This window comes from Engraulis encrasicolus, unplaced genomic scaffold, assembly GCF_034702125.1.
Source record: "Engraulis encrasicolus isolate BLACKSEA-1 unplaced genomic scaffold, IST_EnEncr_1.0 scaffold_125_np1212, whole genome shotgun sequence".
NCBI classification, from domain to species: Eukaryota; Metazoa; Chordata; class Actinopteri; order Clupeiformes; family Engraulidae; genus Engraulis; species Engraulis encrasicolus.
The window spans coordinates 57,590-82,500 of NW_026944746.1; the positions used below are offsets into that span (position 1 = coordinate 57,590).

Here is a 24,911-nt window from a genome sequence, read left to right on the forward strand (position 1 = left end):
CTGCCCGCAAGAAGGATGGCAGCATTCGGCTGTGCATTGATCCGGTTCATCTCAACAAAGCACTCCTCAGACCCCACCATCCAATGAAAACCGTTGAACAAGTGATAGCCGACATGCCAGGTGCCAAAGTGTTCAGCATCCTAGACGCAAAATGTGGATTCTGGCAGGTGCCACTCAGCAGCGAGTCATCCAAACTGACCCGATCACATTCATGACACCAGTGGGCCGGTATGCCTTCCTCCGAATGCCCTATGGCATATCGACGGGGAGTGAGGTGTTCCAGAGGTGCATGGAACAACTTTTTGAAGGACAGCCATGTGCAATCGTCGTTGACGACATCCTCGTCTGGGGCCGGACGGCAGAGGAGCATGACGCGCGTCTACGCCAGGTCATGGACAGGGTGAGTGCCGTCAATCTCAAGCTGAATCCGGAAAAATGCCGCTTCAGGGTGTCTGCAGTCTCATATGTGGGGCACTTGCTCACCGACCAGGGGATCAAGCCGGATCCTGCCAAAACTGCTGCGGTTCGCCTGATGCCCCCTCCGGAGGACAAGCATGGGGTCCAGAGATTCCTAGGCATGACCAACTACCTGTCAAAGTTCATCCCAGGTTACAGCGAAGTCACAGCACCCCTGCGTCAGCTTCTCCTACAGGACGTGGACTGGGTCTGGCAGGAGCATCACACAGCAGCATTCAACAAGCTCAAGGGCCTCCTCACCAGTCCCCCAGTCCTTCAGTACTTCGATGTACATCAGCCAGTGGTGCTGTCTGCCGATGCCTCTCAGCACGGGCTAGGTGCTGTCTGCTTACAAAACAGCAAGCCCGTAGCGTTTGCCTCCAGAGCCCTCACAGAGACGGAGAGCCGCTACGCACAGATAGAGAAGGAGCTCCTGGCTGTTGTCTACGCCTGTCAAAAATTCCATGACTACATGTATGGCCGCCCTGTGACAGTGGAAACCGATCATCAGCCACTCATCACCATACTGCGGAAACCCCTCCACTCTGCTGCATCTGCCCACCTTCAGAGAATGATGCTGAAACTGCAGCGCTACAACCTTCATGTCACGTACAAAAAGGGCAAAGAACTGTATGTTGCGGACACCCTCTCACGTGCACATCTGCCTACTGTTGACCACACCAACAGCACTGAGGAATACGACGTCATGACGGTGGAGGTCCTCTCATCGAGAAGGCTGGAAGAGCTGCGGCACGAAACGCTGGCAGACCCCACATGCCGCCGGCTAGCCAAGATCGCCAATGCAGGCTGGCCTGACTCGTCAAGAAAACTCCCCCACGATATCAGACCATTCTACAGCATGAGAGACGAGCTCACGACGGACAACGGCCTGTTGCTTCGTGGCCAGCGATTCGTCATCCCCCACTCACTGCAACACTACTACCCTGGCCTCGAAGCAACAAAACTCAGGGCCAGAGAGACCATGTTTTGGCCCACGATCAACCAGGACATCGATCGTGAGCTCTCCAAATGTACTCCATGCATCGCACTACGACCTCACCAGCAAAGAGAGCCTCTGAAGCTACACGACATACCTGACTTACCATGGGCCATCACAGCAGCTGACGTCATCGAGTGGGAGGGGAAAGAACATCTGGTACTTGTCGACTCGTACTCTGGCTGGTATGAGATAGATCATCTCCCCAACACCACTAGTGCAACCATCATCGCCAGGCTGAAACGGCACTTTGCCACACACGGTGCACCTCAGGAACTGATGACTGACAACGCTGCTTACTTTACAAGCAGGAAATTCCAGGAATTTGCACATACATGGGACTTTGCTCACGTCACCAGTAGTCCCCACTACCCCCAGTCAAATGGATTAGCCGAAAGGGCCGTTCGTTCAGCCAAACACCTGCTTGAGAAATGCACACGAGACAAGACAGACATCTATGCTGCTCTGCTCAACATTCGAAACACACCAAGAGATGGACTGTCCTCACCAGCGCAGCGTTTGCTGTCTCGGCGCACAAAAGCTCTGATTCCCATGACCAAAGCAATGTACGTACCCAGCGTGCAGACACAGGTGCCGGCCGCTCTCACACATGCAAGGCAGCGATGCAAGGCACATTACGACAAGTCAGCAAAACGCCTGCCACCACTGCAAACAGGAAACACGGTCAGGATGCAGACAGCAAGGGGATACGATCGGCTCGCCATTGTCACCGGAGCTGCAGCTCAACCCAACAGCTACCAGGTCCAGGTCGGGGACGCCACGTACACAAGGAACAGACGTCATCTGCTACTCACCCCGGAGACCTACACCCCTCACTCACCAAGCGTCCCGTCCAGCACCACTCCAGACCAACCACCGGATCTGCAGCCTGCCACTGCCCAGCCAGAGGCAGCCCCAGCCCCAGCCCCAGAAGGAGTGGTCATCACCCGCTCTGGAAGGATATCGAGGCCCAACACTCTCTACAGGGATTACATCACATAGACATCTCTCTCTCTCTCTCTCTCTCTCTCTCTCTCTCTCTCTCTCTCTCTCTCTCTCTCTCCTCCATACAGGCGCGCACGTGCGCACACACTGAGGCGCGCACGGGCCCTCACACTCTTTCTGACGCACACACACACAAGGGTGTAGGCTGGTCGCTGCCCTAAACCATACCACTGAGCACACACCACACCACAAACGCATATACCTACCTGATGCACACACTCACTTACACACACACACACACACAAAAAAAGGCAATGTTATGTGTTCACGGCGCAATGTAGCACGTTTTCTATCTATGTTTATGAATGTGAAGATTTGTGGATCTTCTTCTGTAGTCATGTGGGTTCATGCATATTACGTCACGTTTATATTTCTTATACTCCTATATTACTTATACTTCCTCATTCAAGATATGTTGGTGTTATTTTAAACATTTCAAATGTTCACAATGATTAATGCAGTATGTTATTATTCTGGCATTCCAACCATCTATTATGCCTTATGGACCTTATGCCTTACCCTGGAGCACTTAAGGACATTCCCTACTATCCCTCAAAAAAAAAACCCAACACTGATTTGCTGTGCTTTGTTAAGAGGGGGAATGTAGAATGTATATGATTGTTGCCCTGGCAACATGACGTGGAAGATGCCGCAGGGGCCCGCTGGGTAATTTGGCAGTTATTATTAGAGTTCACTACAAGTCAGTTGTACGTACAAGTTCGTGTAAATAAACCTCATTCTGTGTACTTTACTACGTGGATTCCTTGTCACTTCTACATCGTGGACAGAAGACGCGTGTTGGTGCCAATCATGAAGACACACAAAGCCTGCAAGGCAAAGACGCGACTAGTCGTGGACAAACTATATATCGATAATCAGCTTTTTAGGGATTCCAAAATCACCCCGTGGTTGTTGTGAGTACTCTAAAACTTCTGCATCATATCAGAGCTGGTAAGTGACTTTTACTTATAATATTTTGCATGGAGACAACATGGACGGAACGCCGATAGGCCTATGCAATGAAAGATTTCGGTTTGGTGTGACTTTTGATGGTGGCATAGGCTACATTACACCTGGCTGGGTGGCCTTGAATTTGGAATTGTGGGAGAACGTCATAATTTCATTTTGTTGTTTTTAGTGAGCAGGTTTCCTTTCGGGCCCATGAGATTTTGATTTTCTCCACCATCTGGTGGCGTTTTTGGATGGATTGCTTGGGGCCTTGGTCTGTTTTGGATATGAGCTCCCCCCAGAAGAAGTGTTGTTTGATCTGGCTTAGGCCACCAAAATGCAAATTGAACTCAACAAATACTTATGGCTGGCACAGATCTCGTGTTTTTTGTTTTGTTTTTCTCTCTCTCTCTTTCTTTGTAGGCTATATTTCCTATTCTTTTGACTGTTTATTTATTTTATTTTTTCTATTTAATGCTAACTACACTTTTTCATTATGCTTCTTTAAATGATCTTTTTTGTCTTGAATATTTTCTTTTCTCTTTTCTGCTCGCTTTTTCACTTTATTTCTTTACTTTATTTTTTGTTTTGGATAAGCTACATTATGTGTTTGTGTATGATGAAGAAATTGTTTGGGTGGTGGGGCGGTCAGTATATGCCTAAGGGTAGGGGTGGGGTGGGGGAGGACAAAGAAGTATTTGTAGACAGAAAATCAGTATGCTTTGGAGATCAAATATTCCTTTTGTTTTTCTATTACATATATATATATATATATACATACATATATATATATATATATATATATATATATATATATATATATATATATATATATATATATATATATATATATATATTGTTATATTCAAATATACTTGGATTCCTTAAAAACCTTTCTATGTGGGAACTAACATTCAAATAGCTAGTTACAATGTTAACGGCTTAGCAAATAAGACTAAAAGATTACAATTATTTACATGGCTTAAAGAAAAAAAACGTACTATAATTTGTTTGCAAGAAACACATTCAAGTCCCAATGATGAAGACCCCTGGAGAGAAGAGTGGGGAGGTTCAATTTTGTTTTCTCATGGACTTAAGAATTCATGAGGCGTGATGATCTTATTTAATAAGGGTTTTGATTTGAAGATGGAGAAAGTAGAAGCGCATCCTCAGGGCAGGGGAGATGTATTATTGTAAAGTTTAAAATAGAAGACAGAAGTTTGTGTTTGGTTAATATTTATGGCCCAAATGGTGATGAACCATCCTTTTTTGTAGATATGAATAAGGCTGTAAATGGAACAGAGTTTGAAAGTGACTGGTACTTAATGGTTGGGGATTACAATATTGTCCAAAATTATGAATTAGATTGCAAAACATCGAATGCAATGAAATCACCCAAATGCACTTAGAGAACTTAGAACAATAATGGATGAGAAGGACTTGGTAGACATATGGAGATTAAAGAACCCCAAATCGCAACGGTATACATGGAGAAGGCAGAATCAGGCCAGCCGAATAGATTATTTTCTTATCTCCTTTTCACTGGTAGCTAAAGTTAAACGAGTGATGATTGAAGATAAGTTCAGATCTGATCACCAACTAATTTCCCTGCATCTTGAAATGACAGAATTTCCCAGAGGTAGAGTGTACTGGAAATTCAACCAAAAGTTGCTTGAAGATCAGACCCTTGTAGAGAAAACATCACATTTTATCAATGATTTTTTCCCCTATAATATAGGTACGGCTAACCCGCATATTGTTTGGGAGGCCTTTAAGTGTGCCTTTGGAGGTCATACAATTGAGATGGCGTTTTAAAACAATGGAACAGGATTTAAAAACAGAAATTGAAGTCTTGACAGAGTTGGTGGAAAAACAAAACACTACCCAGGACACTCTTGATAAACTTGAGCAAAAACATAAAGTATTTGAACAGTTAATCCAGGAAAGGTCAAACATTTCTTACTATAAACACAAAGCACAGTGGATGGAAATGGGAGAGAGATGTAACACGTTTTTCCTAACCTTACAAATAAGAAACAGTTCAAAAAAGAATATACAAAGATTAATAATGAATGATGGGAAAATACTAATTACACCAGATGAAATTTTGAATGAAATAGAAAAATATTGTACACAACTTTATACAGAGGATATTCATGAAGAGTGTGATAAAAACATATTTTTCCCTAGCAATCATGCAAAATTAACAGAGGTCCAAAAACAATCATGTGAGTGCCTAATGACGGGAGGAGCTTTATACATTAATAATGTCCTTTAAAAAAGTAAAAACAACTGGCCTAGATGGCCTTCCCATTGAAGTTTATCAGGTGTTTCATGAACAACTTAAAAAACCTCTTATCGATTGTCTAAACTTTTCTTATGTTGAAGGTATTCTCCCAAGAACACAAAGAGAAAGTGCAATTTTTTATTGCTAGAGCAAGAAGTGGAAAATGTAAAGATCCTGTTCAACTTAAGAATTGGAGACCACTGACTGTTCAGGGCTATGACTCAAAGATCTTAGCCAAGTGTATAGCAACAAGGATCAAAAATGTTCTACCAGCACTGATACATCATGATCAAAGCGGATTCCTTGAAGGCAGTAGCATTGGGCAGCTATTGGAGATAATAGAGCACTATGAAACCAAGGAAAAGGATGGACTTATATTTGTTGCTGATTTTGAGAAGGCTTTTGATAAAGTATATTGGACTTTTCTCACTAGATGCTTACAATATTTTGGTTTTGGGGATTCCTTTATAACTTGGGTAAAAGTCATGTATAGGGGAGCTTCCAGTACAGTTATTAATAATGGTTACCTGTCAAAACCAATTAAGTTAGAGAGGGGAGTGAAACAAGGCTGTCCTCTTTCTCCATATTTGTTTATTTTAGCCATTGAAATATTGGCAGAAAGAGTACGCTCAAACGAAAAAAATTAGAGGATTGGGACTAAATGGCATAGACTCAAAAACAATAATGTATGCGGATGACACAACATTTATGATCAAACCAAACACACAATCCTTGGAAAATCTCATAGACGATTTGGACCACTTTACCAAATTATCTGGTTTGAAACCCAATTATGAAAAATGTCACATTATGAGACTGGGTTCACTCAAACATACAAACTTTACCCTTCCATGCAAAATGCCAGTGAAATGGACAGATGGTGGCATCAATGTTTTAGGAATCCACATACCAGAGACTGTGAAGGAAATATCAACTCTGAACTTCAACATCAAATTAAAACGGCTCAGCAAAATATTACAACCTTGACAAGGAAATAAACTGACAGTATTTGGCAAAACAACACTGGTTAATACACTGGTCGTGTCACAGTTTACATACTTGTATTTAATGCTCTCCCTTCCAACACCTGAGGAATCCTTCTATAAGGAATTGGAACAACAAATATTTAAATTTATATGGAATGGAAAGAAAGATAAAATTAAACGCATATACCTATAATGGTTACAACGTAGGAGGCGCGAAACTGCTGAACTTAAAAGTAATTTATCCATTAAGGCATCTCTTATCCCAAAACTCTATTTCAACAAGGAATGGTTTTCTAGTAGACTGTTGGGAATGGTCCATCCTATGTTTTAAAAAAACCTATTCCCCTTTGTTCAAATTCATTCATCACAATTTTTTACAATGAAGGATATTTTTTCCAAACTCTAATCTTTCTTGACTGAAGCGTTGCAAAGCTGGCTCCACTTTCAATTTCACCCACCAGAAAGAAACGAGGACATACTGCAACAGATTTTATGGCTCAATTCCAACATAATGCTGAAAGGCAGAACAATTTTCTTAGAACATATGTTTTCGAAAGGAATAGTTTTCTTCAACGACATTGTGGAGAAAGGTGAAATATTATCATATGAACAGATAAAACATAAATATGGTGATATTGGCACACTGCATCAGTATAATCAGCTTATAGGATCAATACTTCGAATATGGAAAAGGAAAATAAAAAGCCTCTCTTTCACACAATGGGTTTGCAGGCCCCATATGAAAATGAGTAAGTGGATCACAAAAACAAAAATAAATAAAGAGATGTATAATTTTAATCTGGTAAACAGCAAATTCATATATATCCCTTATAAATTTATGAACTACTGGGAACGGCTGGTGGATATCCCAATACCATGGACATATGTATTCAAAACACTTTACAAAACAATGCTTGACAATAAAATTAGATATTTCCAATATAAATTGTTTTACAAGTTTTTGGAAACAAAAAAAATGTTGCATGTGTGGGAAATTGAACCATCTCCTAACTGTCGATTCTGTCAAGAAGAGGAGGAGACAGTGGAACATCTCTTTTGGTATTGTGCAACCTCTGGGGTGTTTTGGAAAATTGGTTGTCGGTATATGACATCAAAGAATTGTTGGTAGGGGACCATTCGAACAAAACGTTGGACCATTCGTTGAAGGCATGGGGCGTTTCGTGCAGTACCTGAGGATTTTTCGTATGGAACGGGAAGAGAGCGCGCAGTTCAAGACAAGCGGCATGATTGCAATTGTCAATACAGTAGCCTAAACAACTGTTAACTGTTCAGCGGTGTCTGTAGTGAAATTATCACAGCGGTGGTAGATGATTTTATGAAGACCTGGAGGACAAAAACCAACAGACACAATTGCTGAGTGTGTATGCAGTATTTGTAACGAATGATTCTCCTGCCAGGATAGCGTTGGACTACAGAATAACCCATTTACATGTTGAATGTTGGCTTGAGAGGAGGCATTTTGAAAAGTCGAAGACCTATTCACGAGGATATCATAGCTACCTTTCCTTGTCAATGTCCCATGCACCACAAAATATTCAAGAACCTCATCTGCGATAGGCTAAACACAATTTATCCAACAAGCTTGTGGATAATATTGCCACATTTCCCCTCTCCTGCGGTAGCCAGTTGCCTTCTCAGAACAAGCAATCTGAATCGGAAAGAGAGCGCACTGTTCAAGACCCGCGGCAAGACTGCAATTGTCATCTGGTTCGTGGTGTCAACCTTCAGCCAAAACGGTGACAGGCCCTTTTTTATAAGATAGACCTACCTTATTCGCAGCAGCCAAAATCAGTCAGACAATAAGTGCTTAACGAGTACGTGCAGGGTAGCGAATGCTCTTCTATCAGGGTAAAGTTTGCAATTGGAGAGGGGTGATTGAAGGGCTAAATTAAGTCCGAAATCAAAATGATAAAAAAATACGGTCGATTTATTTACAATACCCTACATGACAGAAAGAAAACGTGTAGGGGGTCAACTGAAAATAGCCATAAACTGAGGACTATAGGCAACGTCAAAGTAAAATACAAACACGAAATCAAACAAAGCTTTTTTTAATGCGGTACACTTCAAGCTTCACAAAACCCACTGGTTAACAGCAGGTTTTACGCACACATTTCGAAGCGGTTAATCACAGATGCTGCTCTCTTCCTTGCTCTCCCAAACCCCGACGTACACTGGGTTTAATACACCCTGCAATACTGGCAAACTATTATTCAATTACCATTTCATTTGTTCATGCAAAGACCTTTACGCGGCGGAGAGAGAACGCGCTCCTGTGCAGTGTTAACGTAGCGATTTAACTTCTCTCTCTCTCTCTCTCTCTCTCTCTCTTTACTGTAGCCATGGACTTAACACAGGTGCATGGGTTCTGTAATGTTTTCAACACTGTTAGGACCTATATTGTTTTCTGGCTCATGCGCTAACTATGTGTTGTCATTCAGAATCAGAAACATCAAAGTGTCGGGAGACAGCTTTCTCTTGTTGCTGGTGCTTCGCATCTAAAAAGTTACCGTAAAGTCAGAAAACTCGCTGCATGACAATGTGCTCAATGGTCAATAGCCTACTTCTAGATGCACTATAGTCTATAGCCTAGACGCGCGCTGCTCTGATTCAAAGCGAGCACAAGGGTCAATAGCACTTCTACACGCATTTAACCGCACTGCTCTGATTCAAAGCCAGCAGGCTGTGCTTGGTCCCGCCTCTCTGCCCGCAGCTGGGAGTAAAGTAACGGCGTAAAAGTGAAAAAAAAAGCTTCTCAAATATTGTCTAGATAATTGTCAAAAAATGTAAGGGCGTAAACGTAAATTGTCAAAAAATGTAACGACGTAGGCCGTTAAAAAAACCCAACAACATAGGCCTACCAGTTAAAATGAGTAAGTACATTTTATTTAAAGATTTACATCTTTAAATCAACAAAAACAAAATTTAACAGCTGATTTACATATTTAAATAAACAAAACCCGTTAAAATTAGCATTAAAAAAGCTGATTTACATTTCTAATATAGGCAGGCTGAAGAAAACCTGTTAAAATGAGCATTAAAAAAGCTGATTTAGCCTACATTTCTAATATAGGCAGGCTGAAGAAAACCCGTTAAAATGAGCATTAAAATGCTGATTTACATTTCTAATATAGGCAGGCTGAAGGGACGTTTAGTTGAAACCTAAGGATCTTTAGTTCAATTTTAAGGACCTTTCGTAGGCTTTTGCGGTAGACGGAACGTCCTCGACGAAAGATCCCCTGCCTTATACGAATGGTCCAACGTTTTGTTCGAATGGTCCCCTCTCAAGAATCCATTCGACGAAAAGACCTGTCGAATTACAAACAGATCTGTATAGTACTTTTTGGTGACAGAAGGAATACAAAATATAATCATTTTACTGGGGAAATGTTTAGCGTAAATATCAAAAGGTTTATAAGTTATGTTAAATTATATTGTAAAATTGAATGTGGGATGACATATGGAGCTCATAATGCAATGTATAGAAAACGATGGATTAAACTTATAGAAGGGGAACATTGGGAAAACTGGGGTGAAGATAGACAAATAATAAACTAGCCTAAAATGAAAACTCTAAAAGATATAGTTGCTAGAAATCTCTTTATTTTTATTTTTATATCTCCTTTTTTACTTTTCAGTACTATTGTATTATTTTTTATTATCTATTTTTACTTTTGTTTATTATGGCCTTTGTATGATTAACCTGATGTTTAATAACAGGTTGGAGCTATGTTATTATGTAATATTATTATGAAGTGAAAGAAATACATAGAATTAAAAAGAAGAAATACAAAAAAGACAAAGATTAAAAAAAAAAAAAAAGGTCCTCCATTAGGGGGGGTGGTGGATGGGTTTAGATTGAAAAAAAATAAAAAATAAAATAAAATAAATAAAGGTACAGGAAACACAAAAAAGGAACAAAGCTTGTCACTGGAGCAGGACCCTCAAGGGGGACTTCCTTGTATCTTATGGATGCCTACAAATAATTACTCCTTCAATTTGTACCATTTAGGCATAAATATTGTATGTTCCTACCAGGTTACAAATGGTTTATTGCCCCGGTGGTTCACTCTAAAAAGGACTTGTTTGATTTACCTATGAAAACTGTATTTCCACCCAATTAAATCACGTTTCACATCAACATTGTGTTGACTTGTTGATTCAACATGATAACCTTTCAGCAGATTAACCAAAGCGCAGCTGATTCGTGGACAGCTGTATGGGTTGGGTCGGACTCAGCCAATAGGTAAAAGGGCGCGTTGACTACGTGGTCTGCCAGAACTATCACAAGTTGCTCGATTGTCACAAAAATATCCATGCATTTGATAATATGCCTGTGCATTTGCATTGACAGGTGGATTAACACTCCCTGTTCAACATCAGTCCTTTACTCAGTACTGCATCTTGTTTGAATTTTGTGAGTGGCAATAATAGTGTCAATTCATTCATTTTTTTATTTTATTTTTTGCCCTGATGAAGACTGATTGCAGTCGAAATGCATAGGCGTTATCCATTAAAATAAAGGATTTTAAACTCTTTTCACTAAGATCAGTGTGCCTCGGATCATTCAGGCTACCACTTTCAACAAGGAATCTTCTGTTTGGACCTTCCCATTTTGGAGATAGTCACAAGCCAAATTACTGAAGTTCTCATGTCCTTTCTGAAGAGCACTGGATTCTTTTACAAACAATTGACCCAATGCAGCACTCTCCTTTTCCTCATTTTTTGTCAATTCATACATTTTTACACCACAGTTTCGTGACCCACATATGGCTCCCAACCCAGGAGTTGAGCATTACGTCATCCTTAATCCTAAAAAATGCAATTTTTAACAATGTACGTACACAAGTTTTAATGATTTCTCTATACCTCACCCACTTTTAAAGAAAAATAAACTGGCCAATGACTAGGTTTAAAAGTTTTGATCCGGTTCACACCATTTGAATGAAAAAGAAAATCCCCATTGTCACAGGTGTGTTTTAGAAAATGAAGAAAAAAAAACGTAAAACTATCAAATTTTAGGAAACTAAAACTTAGATCAAATATCCATATATGTGTAAACAGGGTCTAAATGACTTGAGGGTTAAGGTCAACAGCAAGCTTGGTTGGGGTTTGTTGTTGTCCGGTAACAATTATTTTTTATCCTCCACATAGTCGTTGGCGAGGAGAGCGATACTCTGCAGGGCTTGTAGGATCAGACAATCGGTCTTGGGGTCCACAGTATTCTCCTCATGGTAGTTCTTCACTGGGAAGATGCACTTCATGGGAACGCCCAGTTTTTTACTGCAGTGATCCATCTAACATGCATACACATAGACATAGACATAGACATACAGTAGACATAGACATAGACATAGACATAGACATATGCATACACGCGCACACGCACACACACACGAAGAGAAGGTGAGGGAGAGAGCATTTTGTCCCTTTTGCTGTTCATATCTGACTGACCTTCATGGTTCATAGCCATCAAATTAATCAACGTTTGTTAATCAGAATTTGGTTAACATTAACATCATTAGTTAATGTCATTAGTTAAAGAGCCTACCCTACATCCTGGTGGTATGGACGGTATTCGTATACGATACCTCCCAATCACAGCAGCCACTCAGCATGGCAGGTAGATTTACTTAATTTCAACTGCCAAACTCTACTAGCTGGCATCCACCATCGTGCAACACACACACAATTCTGTGACCAATAAAATTGGTTTTGCTTCTGGCGGCTCGAAGGGGTATGTCCAAGGCAAAGACGTACTAGCAAAGTTCTTCTAGTTTAAGGGCTCGTTCTTGATGGTGCATCCTGCAGTCTGCAGCAGGCACATGCCCACTGCGAAATTATAATGCATTCTGGGGCCTCATGTACGAAGCTCACTTACGGACAAAAAAGCTACTTAAGTTGTTTTCCACGGCCACGGTCAGATGTACTAAAACAGACTAGACGTGGAAAACTGCGGATCTCCACGCGAATTTCAGGGCTGCTGTGGAAGTTTCCATAAGCGTGGAAGTTGCTGTAGTGGTGCATTGCGTCTTTTTGGCGGCACACAGAGGCATGCAGCGCAACTACATGTGTTGTACGTGGTCAGAAATATTGCAGAGATGCTACCAGTTAAATGTTGATTTCAATGTTGAGGCGCATGATTTAAAAAAGAAGAGGAAAACCACCTCAACCATATTATTGTTGAGACAGCAATATTTTTTTTTAGATTTTTTAGATTTTATAGGCTAACTGAGTATTGGCTGCAAGTTATTCATACATAACATGTGGCGTAGCCTATGTGTAGACTACATGTGTCATCTTTCATAGCCTATTTATACCCGACATACATTTTTATTTCTCGGAAGCCTTGGCGACTGCCTCATCGCAATGTGTTTTGATGTAATGCCTTGTAAATAATTGTTGGGAAACCTGCATTGTACTGCAGTATAACATGACATTTTTTTCCTGGTCTCTTCAGATCACACGACATGGTTCCAGTGATCCATATCCTTCGTCTGTTCATCTCTCTTGAGACCAAGATAAACAAATTTGCTTTAGATGGTGTCAAGCATGTGTGGTGGTAAACAAGTGAGTTTTACAAAAAAAGTGTATCCTCTCAATAGCCAAGCATGGTAGTGGGACTGACACGGTTTGGGGATGCATGAATGCTGTCAACATTGGCAATCTGAAATACACCTAAAAGAAACATGCATGTCAACATGCACTGTTACTACTGAAGCAGATCATGATATTCTCCATAGGATTACATTCAAATCAAACACCAATCTATTTAAGCCAGATGCAGACTCAAAATGTAAAAGTTCAATGCAAAGAAAGGTTGAAACGCACACTGATGACCTCCCTTTTCATCCCTTTTCATTTCGTTTCATTTCGAGACGATTCGAGCCAACACAGCCCCTTCTCTACCGGATTTTCATCTGGGGTGTACTCACTTTTGTGAGTACATGTTCAAACATTAATGGCTGTATTTTGTTTTTTTCTGAGTGAACAAGAAATTTAAGCGGTTAAATAAGTTGTTAAAAGGTCACTAATCATTGAGTCAAAGTGAAATTTCTGTAGTGCTTTCCTATGAAAAGATATACTCAAAAATCTGCAAAAACTGTGAGGGTGTATTCACTTTTGTGATATACTGTAGCTAGGCAAGGTGAGATGCCTAGATGAGATCTCAGTTTTCCGAACCCTGTGATATTGCAATTCATCCTTCAACATTACATAAAGGTACATTTAGTATGAGCTAACAGCGCCCAAACAACCAACAACCAACCAAACTCACTGTGTTGTGAATCTTCTTGCTTGAGTAAATGTGCTTCAGATCCGTCTTCACCAATTTACAACATTCATCCACATGTGTCATGATCACGACCTGGGGAATACCTGACAGAAAGAACAGGTATTAGACAAACACACACACGCACACACACGCACACACACACACACACACACACACACACACACACACACACACACACACACACACACACACACGCACACACACGCACACACACACACACACACACAATTTGATGCTATTTGCAATTAGGAATACGGTAAATTATCTGTAAAAAATAGGGGAAAATATAAATTAGGCAGCCCTAACCAGCCCACACCACCGCACAAAATACTCAAACCTCACAAAATTTCATCCACTTTCAACTTGGACAAAGTTGAACACCTCATGGCATTTTTCACTTCAAAGATAGACACCCTGAATGCGTTACAATATGCGACCTTGCCTCCTCCACTTGTGCTTGTCTCCTCGTACCAGGAAGTAATATGTGATGATGACATCACAGACCACAGCATTATATTTCAATAGGTGCGATCGACTTAGAATTTTGTGGACCGATGGACAGAAAACATGTGAGCGAGAACTTGTTGTCACGATGTGGGTGTTATTAAATACAGCGCATTTAAAGTCGGCCACAAATAGGAACGAGACGATGAGCTCGCACCAGTTTGCTCTACTAATACACCACGTGTGAGGAGTGGGGGGACAGGCAGTGAGGAGGAGCTGAAGTGGGGACCTGCGCAAACTTGTGTAGAGGTCACAGATTCTCTGTTATTTTAGAAATAAAATTTGTTTTTCCTTTCATGTTAAGAAGCGCCTTGTCTCTGCAACATTTGTATCCATTTTAGACTATGCAGACCTGCTGTACATGAATGCTTCATCCCAATGTCTGAGTAAGATTGACTCTGTGTATCATGGTGCCCTGAGGTTCATCACTAACTGTAGGGCCCAAACTCATCACTGTGAACTCTATGCCAGAGTTAAATGGTCTTCACTGACTACCAGGAGACTTACTCACTGGTATACATTTATTTACAAGGCAATACTCGGACTACTGCCACCCTACATCTGCAGCCTAATCACAGTGAGGAATATTGAGTCTTATGGTCTGCGCTCTAAAGGCCATTTGTTACTCTCTGTCCCTTGCTTCCGCACAGAACTGGGGAAGAGGGCATTTGTGTTTTCAGCCCCTACCTCATGGAACAATCTGCAAAAGGACTTGAAACTAACAGATCTGATTCCATTGAACGATTTTAATTCCAAGATGAGATCACTTGAGACAGAGTCTATTGTCTGTAACTGTTTCAATTGACGTTTTATTTTACTTGATTTGTTATTTTAATGCAACTGTGTAATTTTAATTTTGTAACTTGAGCCGCCACTTGGCCAGGACACCCTTGTAAAAGAGGTTCTTAATCTCAACGGGTTTATTTTTCCTGGTTAAATAAATAAAATAAAAACAAAAAAAAAAAAAGACTCATATACACACGTGAGTGAGTTGTTGACCAACCAGTTCATGGGCGTGTGACCTCGGAGGCAGTCTGCAGACAAGCGTTGAAGGGGATAAGCAACTGCAGAGGTTGCAAGATCTGACTGCAGTCGCATTCATCCCACGATAGTTTGACACCATGTGACATGTCACCTCGTCGACGCAACATCACCGAAATTTTGAAGTTTGACAGGAAATCTAACCGTCATGCAGCATTTTCATCCAGAGTGCATTGCTGTCTAAATGCGCATGCATGCGTTGATGACTAATCGAATGCACTTACTATCTTGCAAAAGCTAAATTGTAAAGCCTTCTTCTCATTTGCAATTGGGATGGTGAATGAAAATCAGTCCCTCAAAAGTTGTTGTGGCTAGGCTGACAGCTGGGAAACTTTATCGGTTTATCCACGGAGGAGGGGCCAGGAGGTGGGGCGAGGAGACAAGCACAAGTGGAGGAGGCAAGGTCGCATATTGTAACGCACTCCATATCAGCTTGCATCCTCTTCTGCCTCCATCCCAGTCCCAGAACCCACACTTGCCTCTCCCTCTGATCACCGGCTGTCACATTTCCCACCTATGACTACAGCGCAGCGGCCCTTTCCAAAATATTCTCCAGCATTAAGACGTATACCTCCCCCTGGATCCCATGCCGCCTGCCTCACTGCACATCCCCGACCCCCACTCTCATCACCATCGTAAAATCGTAGCGAATTCAATCAATGTTAAAGGGCGGCACAAAAGGCTTGAACATTTGAATGGCAGTGAATGGCCATTTTAATGAAATCAGTGAAAAGTGTGTTTTCACACTGTTTCGACCAAAACTAGTGAAGAGAATCATTTGGAAGAACGCTTCAGTTCCCTTTCTACTTTCCCATATTTGAAATTCCCCATGCCTGTTTTTTAGAGCCTTCCTTAAAGGGGTATGCCAGTACTTTGGGGCTTAATACAGTTAAAATCATTGGCTGGGGTTTATAAAGGTGGTAAAGTGTCTTATTTTTCAAGGTAAGCGTAATATGTCGCTAAGCTAGTGAAAGTCAATGGATCCGTGTAGCATTGTAGCATGCTACACGGATCCATTGACTTTCACTAGCTTAGCGACATATTCCCTCTTTTAACTTGTCTTAAAGCAAGACAACGCTTAACATGAAAAATAAGACACTTTACCAAACACGCCCACTCAATGCAAAAGCGTGTGCTCAAGTTGGGTCACCTCCTTTGTGAGGTGTTTAGCCTACACAAGGCGTGCGCTACCGCCATCTACAGCGCTAAGGGGATTTCATTTATTCTCAACCTCAGGACTCCGCATATCTCCTAAACGATGGTCTCCTAAAGGGACGTTCACCCGACATAAAATGGATACCGGCGAGGAATCAAAATGACGTATCTCTGTCTAGAATATCTCTGGTGTTAAGCATGTGTGATGGTAGGCCAGCGAGCTTTACAAAAAAAGGTGTATCATCTGGCTAGTTAAGTATGGTAGTGGGACTGACATGGTTTGGGCATGCATAAATTCCGTCAACATTGGAAATCTGAAATACACCTAAAGAAACGTGCATGTCAACATGCACTGTGACTACTGAAGCAGATCATGATACTCTACATAGGATTTCATTCAAATCTCACACCCATTTTAGCAGGTGCAGACTCAAAATGTAAAAGTTCAATGTGAAGAAAGGTTGAAACGCACACACCTTTTAATCCCTTTTCATTTTCAGATGTTTCGAGCCAACATGGCCCCTTCTCAGACACTCTACAGGATTTTAACCTGAGGTGTACTAACTTTTGTTACATGTTGTAAAACATTAATGGGGGTATTTTGATTTTTTTGTGAGTGAACAAGAAATTTAAGCTGTTATGTAGGTCACTAATAATTGTGTCGAAGTGACACTTTAATGTGGTCCTATGAAAAGATATACTTAAAATCTGCAAAAATGTGAGGGGTGTACTCACTTCTCTGACATAGGCCTACTGTATTACTGCATGAGCAAAATAGAATGCCTCTCAAAAGGAGTGCAATAATTACAAAAATCGATTAATCGATTAATAATGATTAATCACTGCTCTTGTGGAGGAATCGTTTAATTGAATAGTGGGCTGTAGGATTGATGCATCCTTCACAGTCATGTGTAAGCGGTTTGGGCGTCAGACTTGTAGCCCAAAGGTTGCCAGTTCGACTCCCGACCCGCCAGGTTAGTGGGGGAAGTAATCAACCAGTGCTCTCCCCCATCTTCCTCCATGACTGAGGTACCCTGACCATGATACCGTCCTGCTGCACTGCTACCTAGGGGCGCAATTGAGTGCTGCCCCCTTGCAGGGGTGAGGCATAAATGCAATTTTGTTGTGTGCAGTGTTCACTTGTGTGCTGTGGAGTGCTGTGTCACAATGACAATAGGAGTTGGAGTTTACCACTGGGCTTTCGATTCGATTTCGATCAATTCAAACCAATTATTATTTACACCCCTTGTGTGTGTGTGTGTGTGTGTGTGTGTGTGTGTGTGTGTGTGTGTGTGTGTGTGTGTGTGTGTGTGTGTGTGTGTGTGTGTGTGTGTGTGTGTGTGTGTGTGTGTGTGTGTGTGTTTCCAGTGTCATGAAGCTCACCTAAGTCACTGGCAGCACGTCTGATAGTCCTCATTTTCTTCAGGATGTTGTCGCTGTCCTGCATGAGAGTGATCTTGCTCCCGTGGATGACAGTAATCAGGCAGTGCACCTGGTCACTCAGATTGGGGCTATGGTTGTAGTAATCGTCCCCCTCACACAAAGACGAGTTATTCTTGAACTATTGTGGTAAAAAAATGATAAATAATTCAAAGGGATTGATAAATACCAAATGAAAAGCTTAGAGGGGTTCTTATTTTGGTGGTGATCTCTTTTATTGTAAAATGTATGAAACACACCTGAAATTCAGGCAGAGTATCAGCTTTTAAGTGTTTGAAGAACTACACATGCTTCCACACATGTATGGAAATAAGGTCATTTTACACCTCCTTTTGAGATGAATAATTTACTTTTACCCTTCTCCTGCTCTTCCAGCCATTCACTTACAGTAGTCTGGTGATGGTAAAGTGATACTGTCCCATTTTTGGAAATAAGCTTATTTTATACCTCCCCTTGAGTTAAATAATGGGGTCTTACCGTTCTCATGTACTTTCAACCATTCTCTGGGTATGGCAGTGCAAATTTTACCTCCAAGCTAGCAGTTAACATTGAGTCCTATGAGTCCAGCTGGCGGCTACCTGGTCTCATAGGAGTCAATGTTAAATGGTAGCTTGGAGGTAAAATTTGCACTGACATACCCAGAGAACGGTTGAAAGTATAGGACAACGGTAAGACCCTATTATTTAAGTCAAGGGGAGGTGTAAAATAAGCTTATTTCCAAAAATGGGACAGTGTCACTTTAAGTACTTCTAGTTGGAAGCTAGCAATTTATTGGATGCTGAATGTACCAGCTAGCAGATAACCTATAATTCCATTACACATTATGCTAGCTTTGTATTGAGGGTAGAGCTGGCATTGCCAAGCTCATAGAACACCTAGAAGTACAGGAGCGAGGTGAAACTCAATTACATAACTGAAGCTATTTCCAGAAATGGTGCAGTATTGCTTAAAAAAATGTGCACAATCCCAAATACTGACTGATAGGCATATTGTTGAAAGTGATCGAAGTAAAGAGTAAAACATTTCACTCATTTCTGACAATGTGACACAACATACCTTTACATCTTCACATACATGCAAAAATGTGTAAAGGTATGTTGTCCTGGTTACATTACCTCATAGTCTTCCTTGACATGACCTTGTATGGCAGCGATGATGTCATCAGTCAGAGAACCACCCCCTTCCGCATTCTCCAGCCCCATGCTGTCATTGAAGACGAATGGTAATGTTCTCCCCTGGGCATCCTTAACTTGGTATGTTTTGTACTGAAAGGGACATTTATGAGTTAATACTCTGTTGAAGAAGTCCTATTGGCTGGTTAAAGAAAACACAAAAAAGTCTTGCTGTGGAAACACTCAGTGCATGCACAAACACACAATGACATATGCACAGATATACTCATACAGTGTAGGAACGGCAACTCTAGGCCTGTGCAGCCACTAATGACTGCCGGAGGTATACGTTTCAAAAACCCCAGAACTACTCAGTGAGTACATGAAGTTACTTCTATCATGACCATTTGAGGCCTTCAAAATGTAATCAGGTATTGTATAAAATGTTCAAGAAGGTAGAGAATGCGCGCACATCAGTGGCACAGGTGCTGGGCAAAATAAAGTAACTGAAGTAAATGATAGATGTCCGCAACACTGTTAATGCTCCCAGTTGTTTATAGGCACAATGTTTCGAACCTTAGTCCTTTATTAACGGTGTTGCGGACATCTAAGGTTCGAAACATCATGCCAATAAACAACTGGGAGCATTATAAAATGTTGCCATCTTAATAGTGAAAGACGGCCACTGGACTGCAAAGTATGATCAATTTGGTGTCAGAAGATGTTTTAGCGCAAATTAATGCAACCTTTCAAAGGCTATGGAGTCATCAGTTTAAGACCATTGGCCAACAAATGTAATCATTTAATGCACCCATTTTGGTGTTGGCTTGGCACACAAGATTTTGTGCATGTCCATCCATCTTTTCAAAAGTTATCGCATTAAAACAACATAGTAGTGGCAAAACCCTAGAGCCTTGCGGTACATTCCTTTTAGGGACATAAATACAGACATTAGTCAAAACACAACTGATGTTAATCATAGAACCTTGTACACACACACACACACACACACACACACACACACACACACACACACACACACACACACACACACACACACACACACACACACACACACACACACACACACACACACACACACACACACACACACACACACACACACACATCTGCAATAACACCTACGACTTTAGTGTGGCTTGTGTCAGTGGCTGTTGCCGTTAAGGCCTTCTCTGTGATGCGACGCTGGAACACGCTGTTAAAGGAGTTGATGATGCTGGATTTGCCGTATCCCACAGGGCCGTGCAACAGGAAGCGAAGGTGGCCGATCTGAGGGTTACTCAGGGTAAAGTTCTCCAGTTTCTTTTTTCTTTTTTCATTTGCACTTTAATACAGACAGGCAGGCAGACAGACAGACAGACAGACAGGCAGACAGACAGACAGACAGACAGACAGACAGACAGGCAGGCAGACAGACAGACAGACAGACAGACACACACACACACACACACACACACACAGAAGTAGTCACACACATACATATACACAAATCAGACAAAGTCACACAAAGACAGGGAAACAAACATGACAGCACAGACACACACACACATTGAAAAACATTACACATTAAAATCATTAGCACATTACACATTATAATTACCCTGGTAACACTTTATTTTAGGGATACATCTATTAGCACTAATATATACAATATTAATGCCTGTGTAAGTAACTTGTAAGGCACGTACTAAGCAAAATAAGACAGTTGTTAAGCATGTATTCACAAATGTCTTGTTCATGCCCAATTAGGGATTTATTACTAATATAACCTTAGTAAGGACCAGTAAGCCTGTATTTCTATTCATTAGTAAGTAATAAATGGAAGAATACAATGTGTATAAGCTCCCGACACACTGTGTGAACAAACCCTGAACAGTGTGAAAACAGATGCGGAATAAGGGTCCCTATTCTAAAGTGATGCATTGCTCAGCCCAGATGGCTTAGGGCCCCCGCACTACCAAAGTCCCCCTCATTAGGGCCCCCACACCACCCAGGCCCGCACTACCTAGCCCCCCCGATCAGCAAAGTGTAAGAGTGTATCAGGCAATTAATATGTAGTCAGCTGAGTCATCCAGTTTTCTCTTGTTCAAACCAATGTAGGTAAGGTAACAGGAGCCTTTATATAACAAGGATTGAACATACACTTGTCAATGGCGGTGGGTTGGTGAGATGCAGTTGTTTTATGTAACACTGCGTTTTAATTGTTAAAAAAAAACCAAATAAATGCAGAACATTGGAATAATAGTTTTTAAGCGAAACTAAACTATTCTTTTGTGATAATTAAGTTAATGTTTGAGAACATTAGCTTCAAGAAGTGCAGCGCATGATGGGTATGCAATCTACGCATGGGGCGCTGGGTAGGGTGGGGGCTCTAGGGAGTGCGGGGGCCTAAGCCATCTGGGCTGAGCAATGCATCACTTTAGAATAGGGACCCTTATTCCACATCTGTTTTCACACTGTTCAGGGTTTGTGCAGTGTACCAGGAGCTTATACACATTGTATTCTGGCCCTTACTGCTTACTCATAAATAGAAATCTAGGTCTACTAGGTCCTTACTAAGGTTATATTGGTAATAAATCCCTTATTGTGCATGAACAAGACATTTACGAATAAATGTCTAACAACTGTCTTATTTTGCTTAGTACATGCCTTACAAGTTACTTACACAGGCATTAATATTGTATGTATTAGTGCTAATAGATGTATCCCTAAAATAAAGTGTTACCATTACCCATTAAAATGAACATTCCATATCTTAAACCAATGTTCACACCGACAAAACAGTGCACAATGACTGGAAGAAGCAGCAGTGCACAAGGGGAAGTGAAAGTGAAAGTCGACCTAGTAATATCCCATTGTTATTATGACACAGAACACAGTGCTCACTGCACATAACAAAATTGCATGTATGCCTCACATGTGCAAAGGAGCAGCCCCTAATGGTGCCCCAATGTAGCAGTGTGCGCCGGGAGAGTAGCCTACCATGCTCAGGGTACCTCAGTCATGGAGGATGATGGGAGAGATCACTGGTTAATTACTCCCCCCACCAACTTGGCGGGTCGGGAGTTGAACCAGCAACCTTTTAATTGGGCCACAAGTCACTAGGCGAGTACATTAAAGGTTTAACCCCCAAACAATTGATACAAAAGGTTTTTTCAGGGATTATATAACTATTGGACCTACTAAATGACATACTAAAAATCTAGTAAAATCTGACGTTTGGAAATTAGTTATTTTCAACATGGCTGCCATAGGCTTATAAGGGCAGAGAGACACTCCAGGTGAATAGGCCAAACATTTTAGCTTGCTGATGTCACCATGAAACTTTACCCAGTGATTACTGACATATTTGTGAGGGACAAAAATGTAAAGCAAGTTTTCTGAAATGTTATGTTTTAAAAGCCTATGGTAAATTAGACTATATATACTTAAATATGCAATACATTTCAAAATACATGAACTCAAAATCTGAAAAAGCCAGGCTCAAAATTATTCTTTTATTTTGTTTCTAGTAAGCAAAAATATATCTTCAGAAGAGATTATGGACATCTCTTTTTGTTTTATAGTAATTCTAAAAATCTTTCTGCAGATACCCCAGCTAGCATTTTTTTTTTCAAAACGTGGTTATTAAACACCTCTCTTAGATATAAATAATTGAGTTTTATGTTTCTCAAGTTCTTCCAGACATTTTGAACGAAAAGAAGACACCGGAGCAGCTCAGATGGGATGCTTTTTCTTTTTAATTCAAGTGCACAACATGTTAGGGACTAACGTTTCGATGGCAAGCCATCTTCATCAGAGTCCATGAGTACTGAAGAGAGAGGAACCTAGTTATCTGGTATCCCCTGATTTGACAGGTGCAGGCCTATGCGGTGTGGCAATAGGCGATTGGTCCTTCTCATCGGTTACTCATTGAGTCCACACCCAGGGAAAACTATTTACAAGGAAAAAACTATTACACAAGTGAAAGTGCATATAGAAAATACAAGAAAATATATGTACATGGAATGCCATTTTGGAAGGCTAGGTGGATACTTATTAGTCATAGAAGCCTATGTAAAAAAGGTATACATGATCCCAGATACCAGATAACTAGGTTCCTCTCTCATCAGTACTCATGGACTCTGATGAAGATGGCTTGCCATCGAAATGTTAGTCCCTAACATGTTGTGCACTTGAATTAAAAAGAAAAAGCATCCCATCTGAGCTGCTCCGGTGTCTTCTCTTCGTTCAAGATTACCTGCCTCCCTCCCGTTGATGCACCAGATGTAAAAACAGAAGCGCGTGGAACCCCTTTTTTGTTTCTTCCAGAGATTATTTGAGCCTGTAATATCATTCTTAGCATGTATCATGGCCAGGTCAGCTGTCCTCAACTCGTAGCCTCTCCACAGAGTTGTCCTAAGGGCTGGTGCTGGGGCTCCTATTTGCCATGTACACCACGTCACTGGGCCATGTTATCTGTTCTCACAGCTTCTCATACTACTGTTACACTGATGGATCACAGTTATACTTGTACTTTGTGTCAGATGACTCCATGGTCTACTCACACATTTCCGCTTGCCTCTCTGAACTATCCACAAGTGTGAAGGAATGCCACCTTCAGTTGAGCCTCGCTCAAACTGCACTGCTGGTGATCCCAGCCGGAGATTTAGGCTGACATGATATCAAACTCAATGGACTCTGCTACTGTTGCCTCAAATAAGGTCACAAGAAATCTAGGTGTCATTATTGATGACCATCTATCATTCTCTGACCACATAGCCTCTGTTTCCCAGTCATGTCGCTTCTCACTGTTCAATATACATAAAATCAGACTGTATCTGACCTAAATGACTCAACTTCTGGCATTGTTCATCTCACCTGAACCACTGCAACTCACTCCTGACTGATCTTCCAGCTTGTGCTTTTTTCATGCCCAAATTGAATACAAGGCCCCTGACCCTTGCCTATAAAGCTACAACATCCCCCTGAAACCTGAAAACTATGCTAAAGCCATATGTTCCTTTCAGGTCATTGTCTTTCTCCCGCACCAACCGTTTTCCCTTGCCCTCTACTTACACAAGTAGTGGCTCCTGTCTGTTCAGTTCAGCTGCTGAAAGACCCAAACACCTAGTGACATCATGATTGTCTGATGATCACTGATGATGTGCCCTGACAAACAGCATGGATATTACCATAGCAGTAGTGTCTTTATCCACCCTAACAGCACTCCAACCAAACAGATCCAGAAAACATATTAATTCATGCCAATAGTGCAAATAGCATGACATAGGGAAGTTGAACAATACAAGGAAGTTAGCATCTGGCAATTTTGACAAATATATATTGCTGACAAAAACATATTAACATACACAACATTTCTGGGTTTTCCAATATAAAAGAAATAGGTCTTTTGCAGTTAGCTATAATGCAATTATTATGTAATAACCTTCATTTTAAAAACTTTGATCTTGACAATTACACCTTTCCTAAAGTTAGATTTTCCTAGATTTGTAATATGTTAGTAAGGACACCTGGATGTATTGAAATCAGTTGAAAAATGTTATGTATCAATTTTTGGGCGGTTTGGTGTATTTTGGCCATAGATGTACTTGACTATACCGTCTTTACACCCCTCCCCACTCTCACTCTTTCCTGGTGAACC

General features: G+C 41.2%; 1 protein-coding gene across 1 annotated transcript in view; it reads right to left on the reverse strand.

Annotated features, from left to right (window-relative positions):
* Nucleotides 1–10,371: 10,371 nt before the first annotated feature.
* LOC134442210 (interferon-induced protein 44-like) overlaps nucleotides 10,372–24,911 on the reverse strand; it is a 37,915-nt gene continuing 23,375 nt past the window's right edge. Inside the window, exons 4-8 of the mRNA XM_063192467.1 lie at nucleotides 20,393–20,591; nucleotides 19,250–19,399; nucleotides 18,078–18,255; nucleotides 13,977–14,077; nucleotides 10,372–11,997 (exon numbers count right to left, since the gene is read on the reverse strand). Coding sequence (XP_063048537.1) covers nucleotides 11,833–11,997; nucleotides 13,977–14,077; nucleotides 18,078–18,255; nucleotides 19,250–19,399; nucleotides 20,393–20,591 — 793 coding nt within the window. The 3' untranslated portion in view covers nucleotides 10,372–11,832. The remainder of the gene's footprint in view (nucleotides 11,998–13,976; nucleotides 14,078–18,077; nucleotides 18,256–19,249; nucleotides 19,400–20,392; nucleotides 20,592–24,911) is intronic.